This window comes from Phaseolus vulgaris, chromosome 3 (genome assembly GCF_000499845.2).
Source record: "Phaseolus vulgaris cultivar G19833 chromosome 3, P. vulgaris v2.0, whole genome shotgun sequence".
Lineage (NCBI taxonomy): Eukaryota > Viridiplantae > Streptophyta > Magnoliopsida > Fabales > Fabaceae > Phaseolus > Phaseolus vulgaris.
The window spans coordinates 24,725,945-24,747,777 of NC_023757.2; the positions used below are offsets into that span (position 1 = coordinate 24,725,945).

A 21,833-nucleotide genomic window follows, 5' to 3' on the forward strand; every position below is an offset into this window, starting at 1 on the left:
ACTTCCCTGCTGATTGGAGGATCCGTCTACTGATAACAACCATTGGGAATCAAGCTCCACTTCCTGTTGGGCGCCTCCTGGTGAGAGCTCTGCAACGAAATCTGCATAAATCTGCCTCTTGATGGATCCCCTGGGCTCGTATACTATATCAAACTCTGACAGCTCCACCGCCCAGCGAACCATCCTTCCAGCGACATCTGGCTTTTGCAACACCTTCTGGATGGGGAGATCTGTCATCACTACCACCGTAAAACTATGGAAATAGTGGCGAAACCTCTTGACAGAGAATACCACTGCCAGGACTGTTTTTTCCAAAGACTGATACCTCGTCTCCGGGCCCTGCAAGGCCTTACTCACGAAGTATATAGGCTTATGCACCTGATCCTGCTCTTGAACCAGCACAGAGCTAATGACCCACTTCTTTACTGCAAAGTACAAACGGAGGGGTACGCCTACCCATGGCTTACACAACACAAGAGGCGTCGCCAAATACTCCTTCAGCCTGATAAAGGCTGCCTCATATTCTACTGTCCACACAAAGCGGTTGTTCCTCTTCAGGCATTGGAAATATGGGTGGCCCTTATCTCCACCAGCTGATACGAACCTTGACAAAGCCGCCATGCGCCCTGTCAACTGCTGCACTTCCTTTACCGAGGCTGGGCTCTGCATGGCGATGATTGCCGCACACTTATCGGGGTTCGCCTCTATTCCCCGTTCAGTGAGCATTAATCCCAGAAACTTTCCTGCCTCCACCCCAAAGACGCATTTCTCTGGGTTTAGCTTGAGGTGGTACTTAGCTATTGTGGCGAACAGCTCTTCCAGATCAGCTGTGTGTCGCCCTCTTTCCTGAGAGGTCACCACCATGTTGTCGACGTAGGCTTGCACGTTCTGTCCCAACATAGGAGCAAGGATCCTATCCATTAACCTTTGGTAGGTGGCGCCCGCATTCTTCAGCCCAAACGGCATAACCTTGTAGCAGTAACTACACGTCTCGGTCATGAACACCGTTTTGCTCTCATCGCGTGGATGCATCTTAATCTAGTTGTACCTCGAGAATGCATCCAAGAAACTCAGCATCTTGCAGCCCGAGGCGCTGTCCACCAACGCGTCGATGCTGGGGAGTGGATACGAATCTTTGGGACACGCCTTGTTGAGGTCTGTGAAGTCGACGCACATTCTCCACTTCCCATTCGCCTTCTTCACTAAGACCGCATTAGCCTGCCACTCAGGGTATTGAATTTCCCTGATGTGTCGGCTCTCAGCAACTTCTTTGTTTCTTCCTGCACGACGAGACGCCTCTCCTCGTTGAACTTCCTCCTCCTTTGTCGTACAGGACGGACCTTAGGGTCCATGGTGAGATGGTGGCACAAAAAATCTGGATCGATGCCTGGCATGTCCGAGGCGGACCATGCAAATGCGTCCAGGTGGCGCAATATTACTGCCGCCACCTCATCCTGCTCCTCTTGACTCAGCAGTCGCCCCAACTTGAAGATTCTGCCCCCAATCTGCCTCTCCACCATGTTTTCTACTGGCTCGGGTCGCCTGTCCCGAGCGCTCTCAGCGCGAGACTCGCTTTCCCGACCATCTCTTCTAGGCGTCGCCTTTACGGGCGAGGCCTCACCAGGTACTTCTTCCAAGGGTGCAGCCTCCCTGGGCGCTTCCTCCGCGAGCACTGCCTCGGCTAGTGTCGCCTCCACGGGTTCTGCCTCCTCCAAAGGCTCCACCTCCATGGGCGTCTCTACAATGGACGGGCGTTCCATCACCATAAACACTCCCCTTTTTGTTTTTAGGCTATTCTCGTAGCACCTCCGGGCCTCCTCCTGATCTGACTTGATCACGATCACCCGTCCACTAAGATCTGGAAACTTCATCGTCATGTGACGCGTGGAAGCCACTGCCCTTAGCCTATTCAACGCAGGCCTTCCCAACAAAATGTTGTAGGCTGAGTTGGCATTCACCACTAGGTATCGGATGCTCTCAGTACGTGATATGATTCCAATAGCAAGATATAGATGATTCTTTGACATTTTATGGAATCAACTTGAGTTGGAGATTGAATAGGCACTTTTATAGAAATGGATCAATGTTCTATGTTTCAAGAACTCTCCAAAACTTGCGCCAAACACCAAAACTCATATGGAAGTCCCATTTCTTGCCAATTGAACAGATTAAAAGATGCAAGAGTTCAAATGAACCGATTAAAATGCCTTAAAAGTGAAATGAACCGAACAAAGCTATAGAAAAGGGAGATGAACTGATTATATTCAGCAAAGGAGAAGATGAACCGAACAAAATAGCAAAAGAAGCTAAAGCACTGAATAGAAATGCAAGAAAAGTCCTAAGACATGTTTTAGGAATTCATAAGGACATGGAAATGGAAGAAATAGATGGAGAAGAAGGAAGACTTACGTGGTTGTAGTTCTTGGTTGATGAACACGCCACTTGAAGTGTGAAAGCTCCAAGATAAGTGTGATTTGCCACCACTTGAGGGAACCAAGGCTCTCAAGATGAGACTAGGAAGAGGAGAAGGCAAGTTCTCACTACACTCAATCACCAATTTGGGAGAGTTTTGTTACTTCAAATTTCAATTTTGAATTTAGAAGGACCCAAGCCCTCCTTTTATAGGAGCAAGGGCCGGTCATGAGGCTACAAAGCTTGTACCACAAGCTAACCTAAAAGTCTCCTAAGCTAACGTCTATAGTGTCTCATGAAGAATCACCTTCTAGAAAATTCTAAACTAAAGCCTAAAGATGCTTTACAAAAGAGGTATCTAATGTTTCCCTCTAAGCACCTTCCTAAAAACTATGTATTTAAACATTCTACTTTTTATACAAAAGACACTATAAAAGAGAAAACAATCTACCACTACTTCCTAATTCCTTAAACTTGCTCCTTGTAAGCCTTTGAGGTAAGCTAATGACTTCTTGAGCTTCTTCAACTTCGGCCTCTACCTCCTCTTTGTTGGGTTTAGTAGTGCCAAAGTTCAAGAGGGGGGGTGAATTGACCTTTTAAAACTTCTTCGCAGAAACAATGTTTAACCCAGTTTTACAGAAAATAAATCGATTTATGTGAAAATGAACAGATTTATTTCAGCACTGTTTTTCTGTTTGAAACGCTTTAAATACAGCAAGGTTAATCACAAGACTATGCAGTGATAATTTCCAGCAGCACACACAGATATCAGATTTGAAAAACAGTGAAATACAAAAAACAGCAAGCTTCAATTTCAAGCAAGTGATTAAGGTTCAATTGTTAGCATGCTAGATAATTGAGTGACCTTTGCAAACAAGCTGTTCCAGTGGCTTTTAACAGACTATGAGTGTTCTTCTTGATGTCAAGAAATTTTCCAGAAATTAAGAACAATGAATCACAAAACACCAAGCTTCAACTTTAAGCAATTGTTTAAGGTTCAATTAATAGCATTGACAGTTTCTTGAGCAGCCTATCACAGTCAATCTGTTCCAATGGTTTTTAGCAGATTATATATGTTCTTATCAGATTCAAACACCTTTTTCAGAAATCAAGAACAGTATGCACAGTGCCCAGAAAGAACAGATTTATTTTCAATTGAACAGATTTATTTCTTTGCTGTTTTATCAATTATGCAGAAACGAAATTGCAGAGAGAGAGAGAGAATGAACACAAGCAATTATACTGGTTCACTCAACCTGAGCTACATCCAGTCTTCACCAACAACAGGTGGAATTCACTAACACACAGTACAATCAAGTACACTTCCCACTGTTCTTGAAACCTACAAGAACTTAGGTACTCTTGCTGAAAAAACCTATTTCAGCACTCACACACACACATCCACTCTCCAAGAACACCTATCAAGAAGAGGATTCAACCAAACTATTACATGTAATAAGAAGTGAAACGACTACACCTGATTGAGGTAACAAAGATCAGCCTTAAACCAGTAGGCAGGATTGCTAGAACAGTAGCTGCACCTCAAACCAAGCTTTTGGAACCAAACCAAGAACAAGCACTTTGTGATTTTTGAAATCTTTGAAGAACAAATGCTAATCCTTGAAAACACTTAACTCTCTACTGTCAAAACTTGTTTTTTGCAAATGTATGAACTGTTTGAATCGTTATTAAACTCAGAAACCAAGTTTGCATTTTATAGAAAGCCAGCTTATAACAGAATTTTGAAAAACAGTTAAAGCTGTTATAAAATGAACAGATTGAAAATAAAATAAACTGATTTATTTTCAAAAGCAGTTAGAGAATCTGTTAAGTGAGGAGACTTAGTCAACCATTCTGGTGCTGAGATAAAACTGAAAAAACGTTTAAGCTTGACATGGCACCAGAGGCAAAAAGAATCTATTCATTTACAGATGAACAGATTTATTTTTCAAAACGAAAACAGAGAAAGTTTAACAATTTAAAACTCAGTCGTTTTGAAAAGAAGAAGACTTAGTCAAAATACCTGATGCACAAAAAAACTAATTTTTACAAGACTTAGCCAAGGCATCAGTGAGAAAAATGAATCTGTTTATTTAGGAAAGAACAGATTTATTTTTATGCAGTAAAACGTGTTTTTGTGTAAAACATGTGAAAACCAGTTTAAGAAAACTTATGCTTGTTCTTAACACCTGGCCAATGGTTATGAGGTGAGTTACCCAGCAAAAAGCTACTCTTAGACAACCTCTAAGCACTAACTAAGACACACTTAAAGCAAAGCAAAATGTACATATAAGTCTTCATCAAACTCTACATATGAGTCTTCATCAAACACAATCTTGAAGGGGCAGCAACCATCTTCAACACTCTTGTCCTTGATCTTCGGCCTCTATCTCTTCTTGATCTTGATCTCCATCAGTACGTGACGTCGTTCCATCTATAAACGTCGTCCTCAGCTCCAGGTAGCCACGTACCTCCACCTGGTCCCCCGCGAACCCATATAGGCATCCCGTGTATGGCCTCAGCAAGTCAGGGGACAACTGCAGCTTGTTGAATGTGGACCAGAACATGACGTCGGCGGAGCTGCCCTGGTCCACGAGGACTCGGTGTACCCTTCTCCCAACGGTGACGACCGAAATGACCACGGGGTCATTATCACGGGGAACGACGTCGCGTAGGTCAGCCTTTGTAAACACAAGGTCTGACTCCCACGGGTCATCCAGTCCTTCCTCAGCTACTGAATTCACCGATAACACGTACCTTTTGCGCTGAGAGGCAGTGCATCCTCCTCCTGAGAAGCCACCAGATATGGTGTGCACTTCTCCATGGATCGGCATCTCATGTGCCTGATCCTCCTCTGGTACCGCCAAGGCCGCGGCCGTAGAAGACCTGGCCAGATAGTCCTTCAGAAAACCACTCTTCACCAACTCGTCCAACTGATGGCCCAACGCCAAGCAGTTGTTGATGTGATGCCCGAACGCTTGGTGGAACTCGCACCACGAGTCTTTGTGGGGTCCCAACACTTTGTCAGTTTTCACTAGGGGCCTCATCCTGTCTGCTATGTTAGGCACGGCGATTAGATCCTTCAATTCTACTACAAAATTATGCCTCAACGACCTATTCCCCTCCCTCCCCGGCCTATTCCCCTCCGTTCGCCCCCTCGTCTGGGGCCTCCTCGCCTCGTATAGGCGCTTCCTCGCTTGAGCTTTCCTTCCGGTCGCAGTCTTGTTCACCCTAGCGGGCTGTGCACGCGACGGTGCTCTCGGGCGTGCGAGTGCAACGCTCATGCGCTTCTCGCACACCTCGCCCTCTGTGGCGATGTGCTCCACCGCACGATGCCTTATTTCTGCAAAGGTTCGGGGGCGGCTTCGAATGATTGACTCACAGAAAGGTCAGGGGCACATCCCCTTCCTGAACGCGTAGACGATTATTAGCTTCTCCGTGGTACCAACCTTCACCACCTGCGCCCCGAAGCGATTGATGTATTCTTTCAAGGTTTCACCTTGATACTGTTTTACGTCGAATAAATCATACGATACCGGTGGCGGAGCCCGGTTCGCTATGTACTGTTCACGAAACAACTGTGAGAGCTGTGCGAAGGAAGTGATGTGGCCGTCTGGAAGGCTGATAAACCAATCCATGGCCATTCCAATCAACGTGCTCATGAAGAGCTTGCACATTACGGCGTTGGAGCCGCCTACCAGCATCATCTGCATGTGGAACGCAGTGAGATGTGCCTCAGGATCCTACATTCCCGCGAACGTCACCTTAGGACCTACGAACGTGTGAGGGATCACCGCCTCCATGATCGACTGCGAGAACGGTGTGGAGAACTCCCTCGGTGGTGTGAAACATTCACGATCATCTGCTTCACGTAGCCCTGAGTGGTTGCGCAACCCGCAGCGCAACTCCTCATTCGTACGGCATAACTCTTCATTCCTCGCCTGTGACGTCGCGAGGTCTGCCTGCATGCGCTCTTGCTCAACCTTTGATGCCGCCATCGCTTCCTGTAGGCCTTGCATCATATCCATGACCTGCTGCATGGTCATGTCACCACTCTCAGCACGCGTCGAACTTTGCCTTGTTGTCCTCATTTCTTGCGGTTTCTTGGAAATCTAAGAGCTGTAACGGCGGTTCTTCACAAAACTTTCGGTGAAAAACGAACGGAATGAAGAACGAACGGTAGAAACTGATCAAGACCGAAAGAGAACGGTGGAAACTGAACTGAACTGAAGAATGATCGGTGAAAACTGAGCAAACCACGAACAAACCACGAGCAACGGTGGAACTGAGCAAACTTCAAACAAACCACGAACAAACGGTGGAACTGAGCCAACTTCCATGATGAACGGTGAGCTGAACTAAACTTCAACAACGAATAACGAAAACTTGAACTGGACCGAAAGCAATCGGTGAAACTGCGTAAACTTCATGATGAACGGTGGATCTTGCAAGATTCTTGGAAAACTCTCTCGAAAACTACTACTGAACTCCTGAACACTTGTGGTGGGACTGATGTTTTAGATCGGCCCCACGGTGGGCGCCAAATGTTCCTGCCGGTTGACCAGAACGTGCTTCGTGTGTAACTGTGACTCGCGTATCAAGGACACCTTCATCTTGGTTCCAGATCTTCACCCTACACCGCCGTGAGTACCTGAAATAGAGATAACAAAGGGCGCCCTCGCGGTCGTTTGCACTTCGATGATCAAGTCAGTAAACAGAAAACACCAAGCATCTCCGTATCGGAACACCGTAATTGCGATGTTCTGAAGGCGCATAACCGTCTTGTAACTAACTTCTCTCTCCAACTCAAATCACTCATGCGTACAGTGTGTAAGCGTGCAAATGATTAGAGCATGTGTAAAAACGTACCTCACTAAGCTTTCAAAAAAGCTTATATACCTTGGGTTTCAGTGCTTACTGCCACGTGGCCTTTCTGACTTAAGCGCAACTCCACGTGGAAGGCCTTACGATGCTGTAACCCAACTTAGGGAAATCCTAGCGTGTAAGTCTTCCTTCTTCGAAGTGCATCCGATGCAAGGGGTGACTACCTGGGTGCCAACTCATGCGCCCTAGCCTCTAGTCACTCGCCCTAGGAGTGTATCAGCCTTCCTCTCGTACCATGCACATGGATTACCCCTGGGCATGGCCCTCTCCCGGATCGTATCTGTCCCAGGGATTCTGAAGAGGCGGCGTGGGTACTTCACGAGTCAGGTTACTCCCTACTGGTACTTGGGATATGGCCTTGAAGCCACCTTTCTCTTCTCTTTATTACTGCTCTGAGGTACTGGGGCCCGAGGCCTCCTCGCCCGTACCGTGGCCTCTTATCGTGCCGCCCCCTCCACGATCTTCCCTACCCGTGGGCATCGGGGGTGGCACCATCGGGGCCAAAGCACGCTCTTAGGACAACGAGTCACGCCTTTAAGGTGGGAGACGCTTACACCTAGCGACGCCCACACTGGCGACGCCCAAAGCGGTCGACACACTAACATTCCTCCTTGGAGCCCCTTGGTGGGTCCCACCATATGTTTGACTTTGGTCAACGCCCGAGGACTGGTCGGTACATTTTGTAAAATGTATATGATGTTAGTGAACAATTTGGAGATTGTGAGCAATAATATTGATATTTTGAAAGGATTTGTAACTAATCTAAATTTATTGTTGAATTATTCTTTAATTGAAAAATGGCATTGCTTAAGTGATGACTTTAAGCGTAATATGTAATATTAACAGTATAGTTCGGTATCATTTAAGTGACAATATGATGCTCAAGTTATAAGGAATATAACTTGAGTAAAAAATTGTTTTTGGAAGGGAGAGTTGTCAAAGTAATTTTCTTCTTTAGGAGGGATGATGCTTAAGCAATAGTTAAGTCACTTAAGAAAAACCTATAATGAAGATATATGAGTTTTAAAATATGCAATTACATTTCGACAAACAATGACATGATCGTTCAAGTGTTGGTAAAATGAAATGCATTGTGTTTCTGGAACTTGTTCGAAGAAACCCAATAAGTACATTGTTCAAGCGATAAACACTCAAGCAATACACACTTAATCAAATAGTCATTGATTAAGTGAAGAAATAAAATCAATTATCTTATCTAAATGATATAAGATCACTGAAATAAGAAACTCTTCTTCAACATTAGAAAGTAAAGATACTCAACAGAGATGACCTCACTTAATCTATACTTAATTGTGATAATAGTGATGACCGATTAATTTATATAATTGATATACATATCAATTTGTATACTAATAAGATGAATGCATATTGATGTGTATATAGATGCTCACTTTATTGATCATTTAATCTCATAAAATAAACTTCAAGAAATTTAAAAGAAAATATTGTTTTATACCCTAACTTAACCAGGTATATATATAATTCTCTAATAATTCTAAAAGTATTAGTGTATATAATAAATAATAACCTTCTTCGGTTTATTATTCTAATTTTTAGAAAGTTACAATGATTTTTATTTCATAACTTGCGGAGTGAAATTTGATGGACTATTTAGAAGGCTTAGCTACGAATTATGTGCATCTTTTTAATTATTATTTTTTTTATCAGCAAAGAATATAATAAAATAAAAGAGATACTTATGGGTACTCAATCCAAATACAAGAAACATGCAGCTCAATACAGATATAACAATTTGTTTCTAAAGAAAAAAAGAGCCCTGCAGCCGGCTCAACACCATGATAATTTAACAACCCCTTTGCTTTCTTGTAAGCTCCCAGCGGCCCCGCTTCCATCACCTCCTAAAATGCATTCTTTATATAGGAAAGAAATGTGACCGCTCACCGCTGTAGAATAATGCTATAGGAACTTAGAGAATCACCACGTGCCTTCACAAAAAAGAAGCCAACACAGATACATCTTTTGAAATGCAGAAAAAATAGAGAGAAACAAATATCCAGTAACTATTACTCTCTGAAATGCTTATGTTGCTTCCAGAATATCATTTACTTCTCTGTATACCAAGTAAAACCACATTGCTTCCTTCCAAATACTCCAATACTAGAACCTTCGTCATTTCTTCCTTCCATTCTGCTTCCTTAAATCTGCATATACTCACCACAAGGAACACTTTGATTTTCCTGACATCACCTACTACTTATCCCTCCATCCAACCCTCCACCCCCGATAAAAAACTAGCAAATTACACCTCCTTACAGTTAACTCCTTTGCTTCCCTCATTCCCTGCATAAAAAACAAACACCAGTTTTGTTGATTCGTATCCTCAAAGATATGTTGAAGCGTATTGTCCTGCCCTGCAAAACCTCTGTTTTACTCAAACTTTTCATGAGACACAGTTCCCCTTGTCCACGGTATCCCTACATCGGTACGACTACAACTCACTGCCATCCTCACACCTCTCCTAACTAGCCCAAGTACCGTGTACATGACATGAAGTTGCCACTTCTCAACAACATCCCCCACCTCAGCAGCTTTGTAGACCGCCCCATACTTCACATACAACTATATTGACAGTTGGGTTGAATGGAAGATTTCTTCAGCATCTGGTATCCCTTGTTTAAGCACAATCAGACTTCTCTGATCCCATATGCTCCGAACAATATCAACCTACAAACCCTTCCAGACTTGATTTTGCTTAATACTTAAATGAATTAAGTGAAAACTCTCAAAGTGATTTAAAAGGTTCTTGTGTTGTACAGACAGAATACCAATCCACATGAGGCAAAGGGACCAGACCCGTTGTGCAAAAATACAGTTCATAAAGATATGTTGGGATGACTCTTCAACTGCTTTACAAAGCACACACATGGGAGAATTTACAGCCAAACCTCTCTTGATGAGATTATCATAAGTTGATACCGCTTTAGCTTGCCACAACATCGAAAACACATTGTACGATGCACCATTGGAAGAGTTACACAAAGTCAAGTACGCAAATTTCACAGAGAAAACACCTTTATTATCCTCGCTCCACACAAGAGAATCCTCATAATCCTTGTTCACAATTTTCCCTGTGATGAGGTTCATCAAATCTACCTCCATGGATTTTTCCCACTTAAATCTAATCCTTCTCCACCTTAACCTCCATGACCACCCTAATGCCCCCCAAGAACCTAGTTCGCCCACCAGCTTTCCTTGATCTAGGGATATGGAATACAATCTGGGAAAAAAAGATTTAAGTTTGTTACTGTTTATCCATGCATCTTCCTAAAACCTAATTTTGTCCCCGTTTCCAACTTTCCATGCAACATGATTATGGAACCACCCCTCACCTTCTCCTTCATCACATGCCTTACCAAGATCACTCCACCACCAAGAATGTTGGCTACCATAACCTTGATTACTTCCATCATCACTATAATACTTAGATAACGAGATCTCTTTCCTTTTCCCCTTTTCCTCACTCATCAATCTCCACTTCCATTTTGCTAGCAAAGCTCGGTTGAACTTTCTAACATCCTTGACCCCCAGTCCCCCTTCCTCTTGTGATTTACATACATTTTCCCAACGGACCCAAGATATATGTTTGTTGTCTTTGCCCCAAGCCCAGAGAAAACTCCTCTGAATACTAGAAATTTTATCACAGATTGATTTCGATGCTTTATAAAAAGAGAGATAAAACAAAGGTATGGATGTTAAAACCAACTTAATTAAGCATAGCCTACTTGCAAACGATAAGCATTTCCCATTCCTAGCACTAAGTCTAGCTTTAACTTTTTCCACGACTGGTTCTCAAAACTGCATGCTCCTTGGGTTACCACCTACTTGCACCCCAGATAAATAAAAGGTATCTGCATGATATCACAATTAAGAGTTCTCGCATATATCTCAATGGTATTTTTGTCTACCTGCAAACCTGCCAACTTTGATTTATAGAAATTAACTTTCAGCCCAGAAGCAAGTTTAAAGACCCTGAGAATGACCTTCATTGTAAACACATTGGAGAAGGAGTCTTCACACATGAACAGGGTGTCATCTGCAAATTGTAACATACAACATTCTAATTCAGCTCTCCCCACCTTGATACCACTTAACAAATCTTCCTTCACAGCTTTGCGAAGTAAGCCAGCCAACCCTTCTGCGACAATGAGGAAAAGAAACGGTGCCAAAGGGTCACCTTGCCTCAACCCCCTTGTAGGTCTGAACTCCTCTGTTGGGCTACCATTAACCAGCACAGACACCATAGCCATCTCCAAACAACCTTTTACCCACTTTATCCATTTTCTATGGAACCCCATCCTCAGTAGCATATCCAACAAAAAAACTCCATCTAACCGAGTCGTACGCCTTTTCAAAGTCAACCTTCAGGCACACCCCACTCTTCCGGTTCCTCCGAACCTCTTCGATTACCTCATTAGTCATCATGACACTTTCTAACATACCCCTGTCTTCCAAGAAAGCTAATTGAACGTTGTCTATAACCAAGTGCATGACGTCCTTGATACGACACGACAGGACCTTAGTAATAATCTTATATAAAGCTCCCACTAGAGATATAAGTCTGAAATGATCGATCATGACAGGATCTTTCACTTTGGGAATAAGAGCAATGAATGAAGCATTACATCCCTTTGGAAAGGTCCCAGATTCTTCAAATGCATATACAGCTTCCATGATATCCTCCTTTAAGATCTCCCAATTACTCTTAATGAAATTAAAGTTAAAGCCGTCTGGACCCGAACTCTTAGTTCCCTCGCACAGCCAAACTGCAGCCTTTACTTCCTCCTCAGAAAAAGCGTTTACCATTTTCAAACTCACTGCCTCTGGAAGAGACCTGAAGTCCACGAGACCTAGTCGAACACTATGATCGGTAGTGGCCATGAACCTTTGTTCAAACACTTTTTTTGCTTCCCTGTGCACAGATTCCGGTTCTTCACACCACTGATTGTCTATTTCAACACCTTTAACTTCATTCCTGAGTTTTCTCCACCTAATAATAAAGTGGTAATATTTGGAGTTAGAATCCCCATGCTTAAACCAAGTAGATCTAGCTTTCTGCCTACTTAAAGATTCCACTTTTTTCTCTATCAGCTTCCATTGACTGAGTAACTCCAATCTTCTCAAGTTTTCACCCTCCATTAAATCACATTCAGCATCTTTTACATCAAGCTTCTCAATTTCCATCGTGATCCTATGCTTACTCTCCTCAAGATTTCCAAAGACACTCCTATTTCACTCCTTAAGGTCACCTTTCAAAAACTTCAATTTATCTTTGAGCTTGGACATTCTATTTCCCTGCACCTCATAGTTGTTCCACTTTCCCTTCACCAGATCCATGAATCCAAATTTCGAAAGCCAAGCATCTATTGTTTTAAACGGTCTAGGACCCCAATCTTTAACCCATGATTTGGCCACTACAACACAGTGATCTGAGACTTCCCTCGGTTGTACATACTGCTTACTCATAGGCCACATTTGGAGCCACTCCAAGGAAACTAGAAATTTATCTAGTCTACTTTTGGCAGACCCATCTGACTTGTACCAAGTAAACTTTTTACCAACAATAGGTAGCTCCACCAACACATTCTTATCACTGAACTCATTGTATTCTTTAATCTCCCTCTTCTGGCTAGAAAATCCTCTAACACCTTTCATTTCCTCTATACTCCTAACAGCATTAAAGTCCCCGCAACAACACCACACCTCATTCTGATTAACCCTTCTTATATTTGACAGAGCCTCCCACATGACTGCCTTATCACTTAGTGAACATGCAACGTACACATCAACGACGATACATAAGCAATTCAATTTAGTATGAACCCCAGTAACAGCTAAGAAACCTCTTCCTTTGACATGGGAGCTATATTCAAACGCTTCTTTGTGCCACATAGAAAGAACGCCTTCTACCCCATTCTCTCCTTCGCTATGCACCCAACCAGCTTTATTATCCCCCCACAAAGCAAAACATCTACTATCATAAAACTCCATAACTTTGGTCTCTTGAATACACACAAATTCCGCTCTCTCCTTACAAATAATGTGCTTAAGATATTTCATTTTTACTCCTCCCCCTAACCTCTGATATTTATCTTAACAATAATCATAAACAACCAGTCTTCGTTCCCTTCTTCAGCTTACTCAGAACTTGCCTATCCCTATCCTCCATAACTTCCAATTCTTTTTGCATCATGTTTTTATCCCGTGAACAAGTCGTTCCCAACCTTTTGCCTACTTCCCAAATTCTAGTTGGTTCAGGTTCAACTGCTTCCTTCCTAATACGATTATTACACTAAACAATTTCAGAATCAGATAAAGCATAAGAGATTGAGCTTGACCTGGTCGAGTATCTATTTCCATAATGTAACGATCCCAGGCCCCCTTTAGAACGACACCGCCGTTGAACCGTTTGATCCCCCTGATCCCATAACGCGCGCAGATGACGTACTCTGTCTGGAGTTTGAGTATCGTCCACCGCTATGGGTTCTTCTCCTCCACAACCAAAGTTAAGCGTCTTCTTCCCTGAATCTCCCCCACATCCTTCCATCATAGAGGTTGTCCGACAAATGTTTTGCTTTGATTGCGACTTCTCTACCCAAAGGGGCAAGCTAGAGACCCCTTTACTGCTCTTCATCAACGACTTCACCAGCGGTTACGCCTCCCTCTCACTCTCCGACGTCGATGATTGACCGACATCTCCATCTGAATCGCGTGTTCCTCCCAAAGGCGTTCCTGCATCTGATACGCACCCACCCCTGTTACTCGATTGGGCTTGCAATCCAATTTCCTTACATTGGGCCTCAGATACAATGGGCCCATTATTAAGATAGCTAAATGACTCCACCACTTCTACTAGGTTGGCCAAGGTGTTTTGTATAACCCCACACGCTACATTGACTTGTTGAGTAGCTGACACAGCTGTCCCTTCCACTAATACTCCCTGTGAGCTCAATTCCTTTTTCGTACAAAAAAAAAGTAGATTTTTTCTGAAAAGCCACAAAGTCTTATGTGTTGAACCAAGTGGTGTTCAAGCTTTGAAGAATCCAAACGCCTTTGAAGGATGTTGGAGGCTAGACTGTGCTTGCTGTTGCTGAGCTGTCTTATATAGGATCTGGGGTAGATTGTTTATGTAATCCACTCTTGATTGAATCCAAAGCACAGGCATTCTCAATCTTTTTAAAAGAAAAGTGTTTTTCAAGCTAAGTGAAAAACAACATGTTGTTTTGTCGAAACAACCGATTGTTTTATACTTAGGTGTTTTTAGAAAAGGTTGAAAACTGTTTTTCAAATGGTTGAGCTGTCAAAACCAAAACAACCAATTGATTCGAGGAAACAACCGATTGTTTGTTTTGGTACCATAACAGAAAAACTGTTTTTGTGCTTTGACTGAGCATTAAATGATTTTCCAACTGTTTACGCTCCAGTTTTTAATGCTTTGACCAATCTATAAAAGCAATGAATAGTTTGTTAAGATTTGATAACAAACAACTTTGTTTTAAATACAGTAAAACAGAGTTGGGTTTTACACAAGTTTTGATTTTTTGAAAAGTTAAGATTGCTTAGAGATTGAGTTTGATAAAAGAGTGTGAGATAGGATTTTCTCTTGTATTGATTTCAGATTTGCTTCTATAATAAGTGTAATCCTTGTATCTGTTGAAAGAATCTTTGTGTGTTTGCTGAGAAGTGTTGTGTGTTCTTGAGGAGATCAAGATCAGCATTCTTAGTGTTGGTGTGTTGACCAAGAGAAGTGTGTATCTTGAGGGGATCAATGTCACTTTCTTAGTTGTGTTGTAAGTGATCTAGGTTTGATTGCTTAGTGTAATTCCTCAGTGGTTTCTGAGAAGACTGGATGTAGCTCTGGGTTTAGAGTGAACCAGTATAAACATCTGTGTGCATTCTCTCTATCCTTAATCTCTTTAAATTCAGTTTTGATATTTGCAAACTAGTATAAACAAAAACAATCGATTGTTTTTCTGGTGCTATTGTTTTTGCTTATTGTTTTGGCAAACTGAATTCCTTATCATTTGTTTCTCGAAGTAATTTCATTCTTGGCTTAAAAGTTTGTGAAAACCTTCTTTAAACAATTCACCCCCCTCTAGTTTAAAGCCATCCATTCTAACAATTGGCATCAAGAGTTTGGTTCTTGAAATTTATTCAAGTGTGATCCTAAAACTGTTTTTTGATGGCTGATAGACTACCTTTTAGGGAAGGTGCTTCAATCAACAAACCACCTCTGTTTTGTGGTTTGAACTACCAATTTTGGAAAGTGAGAATGAAAATCTTTATGGAATCACTTGACAAAGGAATTTGGGATGCAATTGAAAATGGTCCTTTTGTCCCAAAGTTTGAAAAAGATGGATCTTTCATTGAAAAGCCTTGGTCCCATTGGACTAATTCAGAAAGCAAGAAGGCCAAATTAGATTGCATTGCTAAAAACATAATAACCTCTGCTTTAAATTCCGATGAGTTTTTCAAGGTCTCTCAATGCAAATCAGCAAAAGAAATGTGGGACACCTTGGAGGTAACTCATGAAGGTACAAATGAGGTAAAGAGAGCTAGGAAGCATACTCTAATCCAAGAGTATGAGATGTTCAGAATGCTCAAAGGTGAAACAATTGCTGAGGTGCAGAAAAGATTCACGCACATCATCAATCATCTCATGAGCCTTGACAAGACCTTTGAAAAGGAAGAGCTAAACATCAAGATCTTGAAATGTCTTGATAGAGCATGGCAACCTAAGGTAATTTCTATATCTGAATCTAAAGATCTAACATCCTTGAGTATGGCTTCTTTGTATGGCAAGCTTAGGGAACATGAGTTAGAGATGAATTGACTCAATGTTTAAGAAAGCAAAGACAAGCACGTAAGGAGCATTGCCTTAAAAGCTTCCAAGCACAAAGGCAAACAAGAATACAACGATGATAGTGATGAGGAAAACCTTAGCTTATTGTCAAGAATGTTTAGCAAATTCTTGAAGAGGAACCGCGACAAGGACAACAACAAAGATAGGTATGGAACCAAGAAATCCAATTATTTTAATTCCAATAACTATACTTGTTTTGGCTGTGGTGAGCAAGGTCACATAAAGGCAGATTGTCCAAACAAAACCAAGGAGAAAAAGCCTAGCTACAAGGAAAAGAAGGGCAAGACAAAGAGATCCTACATAGCTTGGGATGAGAATGAGGTATCATCATCAAGCTCTTCATCAAGTGAAGATGAGAAAGCAAACATCTGTTTGATTGCTGAAGATGATGATGAATCTTGCAGCTCAAGTGAAGTAAGTTCTTATGTTTCTTTAAATGAACAAAATTATAGTGAATTGCTTGAAGCGTATCAAGAAACTCACGATGAAGCTAATCGATTGGTGCTTTCAAACAACAGATTGAAAGAACTTAACAGCTGGCTGGAAGAGAGAGTGAAATCACTTGAAGATGAGATTGAAAAATCTAAAAATGATTTCAAAAATCTGGAAACACATTTCAAAAATTCTTCTTGCAAGTGTGACACTCTCATTTGCGAAAATTGTGAAAATCTTGAGAAAAAAGTGCATTATGTTATTCACACCGTGGACTAGCTTTCAAAAGGGAAATCTAACTTTGAGAATGTCTTGGCATCTCAAAGTTGTGTTTTTGGAAAGGCTGGTTTAGGCTTTAATCCACAAAACAAACAAGATATGTTTTCAAAAAAAATTTCAAGAAAGCCAGTAAAACAACCGATTGTTAACTCGAAACAACCGGTTGTTACATGCTTTTACTGCATGAAAAAGGGCCATTCGGTTAGATTCTGCAAAATAAGGAAGTTTTTTGTTCCCAGGGGCTACATGAAATGGATTCCTAAAGGATGTGAGGTTCCAAATGAGAAAAAGAAATCAATTGGACCCACATTTGTGAAGGGGCCAAATCTTGTTGCTTGAACTCATGTTTGTGCAAGAAATCTAAAGAAGTGTGAGGGACTGAGTCGTCTGATCAAGTTCTTGGAAGAAAAAGACCAACATTGAAGCTGAATCAATGTTCTATATCTGTCCAAAAGCCCTCAACGGTTAAAATAAGGCTTCTTGATCACAAAGCACATGACTCATTGAAAGAATAACACAAAGGATAAGACCTTCCTTATCTCTGTTCTTAATACCTGTTTTTAAAGTTCATTTTCATGTTTGTATAACCTCTTTAAAATGTGTGATTTCATCTGCTTTGAATTCTTTCTGCTAATAGTTAAAATTTCAAAATCAGTTTTAACTGCTGCAGAAAAACAATCGATTGTTTCCTCAAAACAACCGATTGTTTTGAGTCTGACAGCACTGTGAAGAAATCAATTTAATTTCTATTTTGAATTTCTATCCGTTGCAGATCAAATTAAAGAAAGAATCCTTGGTCAATAAACATGTGTTGAAAGCTTATCACGCTCAGAAAGAAGTTACAACAGTCATAAAGAAATATATTCCAAAATCTTGGAAATTGAAGAGCTTTTAATGACTTGTCAAAGATCACATGTGAAGACCATGTGATTTTCTGCTTTTTCTGACGTTTTCTGTGCAGGGCATGGTCAAGTCCTCTCTCTCTGAAAATCTGGTACCCACTCATGTCATTGAATGCTTTATGATTCTGTTATTGCTATAAAATCTGTTACAGTTGATCTATTCCACAAGAACAACCAATTGCAACATCTCTTGCAAATATTGTGTGAGTTTTTCTCTGTTTTCTTCTCTGCCATCATGGACTCAACTCCTCCCACCTCAAGAAGAGTCAAATCCAAAGCAATAAGGTCTGGAGGAAGGCTTGAAGGATGGTTTTCTGGTGATAATGATCTTATTGAGAGATATAGATTTGAGACTAGCACCAAAGTGATAAACAACCCTAAAGTTGTTTGCTTTGATTGGCTGAAAAGCCAAAAGCTGGACAATGTCAGAAGGCTCCTCAAAGATCAGCCCTTTAGAAAGTTCTTGGAGATGAAAGGGAATATCTATCCAGATTTGATAAGAGTTTTCTACACAAATCTCAAGTTTGAAGGAAACAACCTTGTTTCTCATGTAAAAGGTGTAGATATGGAGATTACACATGATGTGTGGATTGTTGTAGCTGGTCTAAAGTACTCAGGCCTCAGAATTAACAAGGGGAACCTTGGAGTAGTGGAGGACTTCAACAAAGTTCAATACTACAAGAGCTGTTTGAAGAACTAAAATGCACAAGTTAGGACTTGTTCGGTTGGTGGCTTAAGGCTTGATGAAAGGTTGATAGCCCTCATTGTGACTTGGATTCTAACTCCAAGGGGGAGCAATCATTCAGTTCTTACAGAAGAAGATCTGGTGTACATCTTCTGCATTATGAAGAAGATCAAAATTAATTGGATACACATCATCAAAGAGCACATGCAAAAGGCAATGAGGTTAAGTAACTATCACTATCCATATGTTGTTTTGGTTTCTAAATTTCTACTATATTTTGAAGTGAACCTAGAGGATGAAACATCTGAGTTGGTCAAGTCAACTCAAGAGTTGAACAATGGATCTCTCAGTAAAATGGGATTCACCAAAGTAGGTGGCAAATGGATTAGCAAAGATGGTGACCTTGGAGCCTCATCTAGTGCTGTTGCTGATCATGAAGAAGATGAACATGCTGCAGATATGGATTTTCAACATGAAGATCAACCTGAAGCACATCAAAATGCTGGACCTAGTGATGGTGCTGGAAATCAAGAAGAAAGAATGCAAACCATGTCTCCTTTTGAGAGATTCATGGTTAATAGGCTTGATAGCTTTGCGGAGAATCAAAGGAATCTCCATGATCTATGTGTCTCAATTTCCAGAGGATTGATAACAGGTTTGACAGCATGGACGCACGTTTCATGACCCTAGATGAACAGATTGAGGCACTACAGAACCAGATCTTTGATTTCAATATGCTGATGATGATGAATGAAGAGAAAAACAACCGGTTGGTGTATCGAAACAACCGATTGTTTTTTGTGGTTGTATCAGTTTTTTCTATTTTTCTGCTTTTGCTGTTTTAAATCTGATGTATTAAGAACAATTATCTTTTTCATCTCTTCTTTTTGTCTATTTATGAAGACAAATAGGGGGAGATGTATGTTGTGTTTGGTTTCAGTTTTTATTTTCTGCAAAACAGTTTGTATGAGTAAAACCTCATAGGTTTTTGCTCCAATATTTGTTTGTTGTTTACTCTGATATTATGTTCTGAATTTCTATATTTGTTTCTGTGCTAACCAAATATCAGAAGTTCTATGCTTTGCTTAAAACTGTGTTTTGCAGGAACTGCTTCAGATTCAATCAGGTACAACACAAGCATCAGGGATTTGTCTTCATCAAATAGGGGGACATTGTTGAACCAAGTGGTGTTCAAGCTTTGAAGAATCCAAACCCCTTTGAAGGATGTTGAAGGCTAGACTGTGGTTGCTATTGCTGAGCTGTCTTAGATAGGATCTGGGGTAGATTGTTTATGTAATTCACTCTTGATTGAATCCAAAGCATAGGCATTCTCAATCTTTTTAAAAGAAAAATGTTTTTCAAGCTAAGTGAAAAACAACCTGTTGTTTTGTCGAAACAACCGATTGTTTTATACTTAAGTGTTTTTAGAAAAGGTTGAAAACTGTTTTTCAAATGGTTGAGTTGTCAAAACCAAAACAACCGATTGATTCGAGGAAACAACCGATTGTTTGTTTTGGTACCATAACAGAAAAATTGTTTTTGTGCTTTAATTGAGCATTAATTGATTTTCGAACTGTTTACGCTCCAGTTTTTAATGCTTTGATCAATCTATAAAAGCAATGAATAGTTTGTTAAGATTTGATAACAAACAACTTTGTTTTAAATACAGTAAAACAGATTTGGGTTTTACACAAGTTTTGAGTTTTTGAAAAGTTGAGATTGCTTTGAGTTTAATAAAAGAGTGTGAGGTAGGATTTTCTCTTGTATTGATTTGAGATTTGCTTCTGTAACAAGTGTAATCCTTGTATCTGTTGAAAGAATCTTTGTGTGTTTGCTGAGAAGTGTTGTGTGTTCTTGAGGGGATCAAGATCAGTATTCTTAGTGTTGGTGTGTTGACCAAGAGAAGTGTGTGTCTTGAGAGGATCAAGGTCACTTTCTTGGTTGTGTTGTAAGTGATCTAGGTTTGATTGCTTAGTGGAATTCCTCAGTGGTTTTTGAGAAGACTGGATGTAGCTCTGGGTTTAGAGTGAACCAGTATAAACATCTGTGTGCATTCTCTCTATCCTTAATCTCTTTAAATTCAATTTTGATTTTTGCAAACTGGTATAAACAACCGATTCTTTCTACGAAACAACCGATTGTTTTTCTGGTGCTGTTGCTTTCGCTTATTGTTTTGGCAAACTGAATTCCTTATCATTTGTTTCTCGAAGTAATTTTATTCTTGGCTTAAAAGTTTGCGAAAACCCTCTTTAAACAATTCAACCCCCCCCCCCTCTCTAGTTTAAAGTCATCCATTCTAACATTATGCACATTCTTTTCCAAGGCCCTTTTTTGTTTTTTCCGTTACCCACCCCCTTCCTTCCCCTTTGGTAACCTCCGACCCTTCTCCTTTCTCCCCCTCTTCATTACTTAGTTTCTCGAATAAAACAGAATCCTCAACAAATGATTCGAAGGATGAAACATTATCCGATGAGCATTCAAAGCTAATCACAGAATTAAAACAGAGAGCTACAACAGTTAATCACAACCTTTGAATACAAAGTCAATGCTTGTTTTTAAAACACTTAACAAATTGTATTAACCTTCACAGAACATGAATTTCAATGATGTTCCAACACATATAGATTTATGTAGAAGTTCTTTCAGAAAGTTTTCCAGAAAAACAAGAACAGTATACATCTGCCTAGAAAGAACAGATTCAATCACAATTGAATAGATTTATTTCTTAACAGATTAGTTTGATCAGCGATTATTGAGTGCAGAGATTAAAAGAGAATGAACACAGAACAATTATACTGGTTCACTCAAATAAGCTACATCCAGTCTTCACCTAATCCAAGGTGAAATTCACTAAACCAAAATTAAAAACAATTACAAACACCATTGTTCTTGAACCCTACAAGAACATGGCACACCTTGCTGAAAAACACTATTCAAGCACACACTACTCTTCAAGAAACCCTATCAAGAAGGGTTTACAACCACACTTTAAAAAAAATTGAAGAAAGAAACTAATACACCTGATAGAGAATGCAAAAATTTGCCTTAAACCAGTAGAATAGATTGCTCACACAGTGACAACACCTCTAACCAAGCCTTAGAACCAACCAAGAACAAGCACACTTTGTGATTTGAAAAATCTTTCAAGAACTCATGCTAATCCTCTGAAATCTCTTATTTCTCTGTTGTAAAACTAGTTTTCTCAATGATATGAACAACATTTAAAAGCCAGAACAAACTCTCCTTTTATAGAAAATTTTTTATAACAAACTTTCAAAAACCAGTTAAAGCTGTTACAAAAAGAACAGATTGAAAATAAAATGAACAGACTTATTTT

General features: G+C 40.6%; 3 protein-coding genes across 3 annotated transcripts; all 3 read right to left on the reverse strand.

The window, feature by feature from the left end:
* Positions 1-4,769: 4,769 nt before the first annotated feature.
* On the reverse strand, positions 4,770-5,459 carry LOC137839408 (uncharacterized). The gene has a single exon (XM_068648524.1). The coding sequence runs from the start codon at positions 5,457-5,459 to the stop codon at positions 4,770-4,772; it is 690 nt and encodes a 229-aa protein (XP_068504625.1).
* Positions 5,460-9,376: 3,917 nt separating this feature from the next.
* On the reverse strand, positions 9,377-11,585 carry LOC137839409 (uncharacterized). The gene is made up of 7 exons (XM_068648525.1): positions 11,244-11,585; positions 11,061-11,156; positions 10,610-10,956; positions 10,216-10,555; positions 9,814-9,897; positions 9,584-9,618; positions 9,377-9,479 (listed from the first exon to the last, which is right to left on the reverse strand). The coding sequence occupies exons 1-7, from the start codon at positions 11,583-11,585 to the stop codon at positions 9,377-9,379; spliced, it is 1,347 nt and encodes a 448-aa protein (XP_068504626.1).
* A 982-nt stretch (positions 11,586-12,567) lies between these two features.
* On the reverse strand, positions 12,568-13,326 carry LOC137839410 (uncharacterized). Its single transcript, XM_068648527.1, has one exon. The coding sequence runs from the start codon at positions 13,324-13,326 to the stop codon at positions 12,568-12,570; it is 759 nt and encodes a 252-aa protein (XP_068504628.1).
* Between the last annotated feature and the right edge of the window lie 8,507 nt (positions 13,327-21,833).

Bases quoted from the DNA above. Each gene is read 5' to 3' on its own strand.
- LOC137839408 (XM_068648524.1), bottom strand. From the start codon at position 5,459: ATGAGGCCCCTAGTGAAAACTGACAAAGTGTTGGGACCCCACAAAGAC.
- LOC137839409 (XM_068648525.1), bottom strand. From the start codon at position 11,585: ATGGCTATGGTGTCTGTGCTGGTTAATGGTAGCCCAACAGAGGAGTTC. The intron at 10,957-11,060 runs GTAGGCTATGCT...TCTAGTATTCAG, and splicing joins GAAATGCTTATCGTTTGCAA to AGGAGTTTTCTCTGGGCTTG. The intron at 9,619-9,813 runs GTACTTGGGCTA...TTTTTTATGCAG, and splicing joins AACTTCATGTCATGTACACG to GGAATGAGGGAAGCAAAGGA.
- LOC137839410 (XM_068648527.1), bottom strand. From the start codon at position 13,326: ATGGAGTTTTATGATAGTAGATGTTTTGCTTTGTGGGGGGATAATAAA.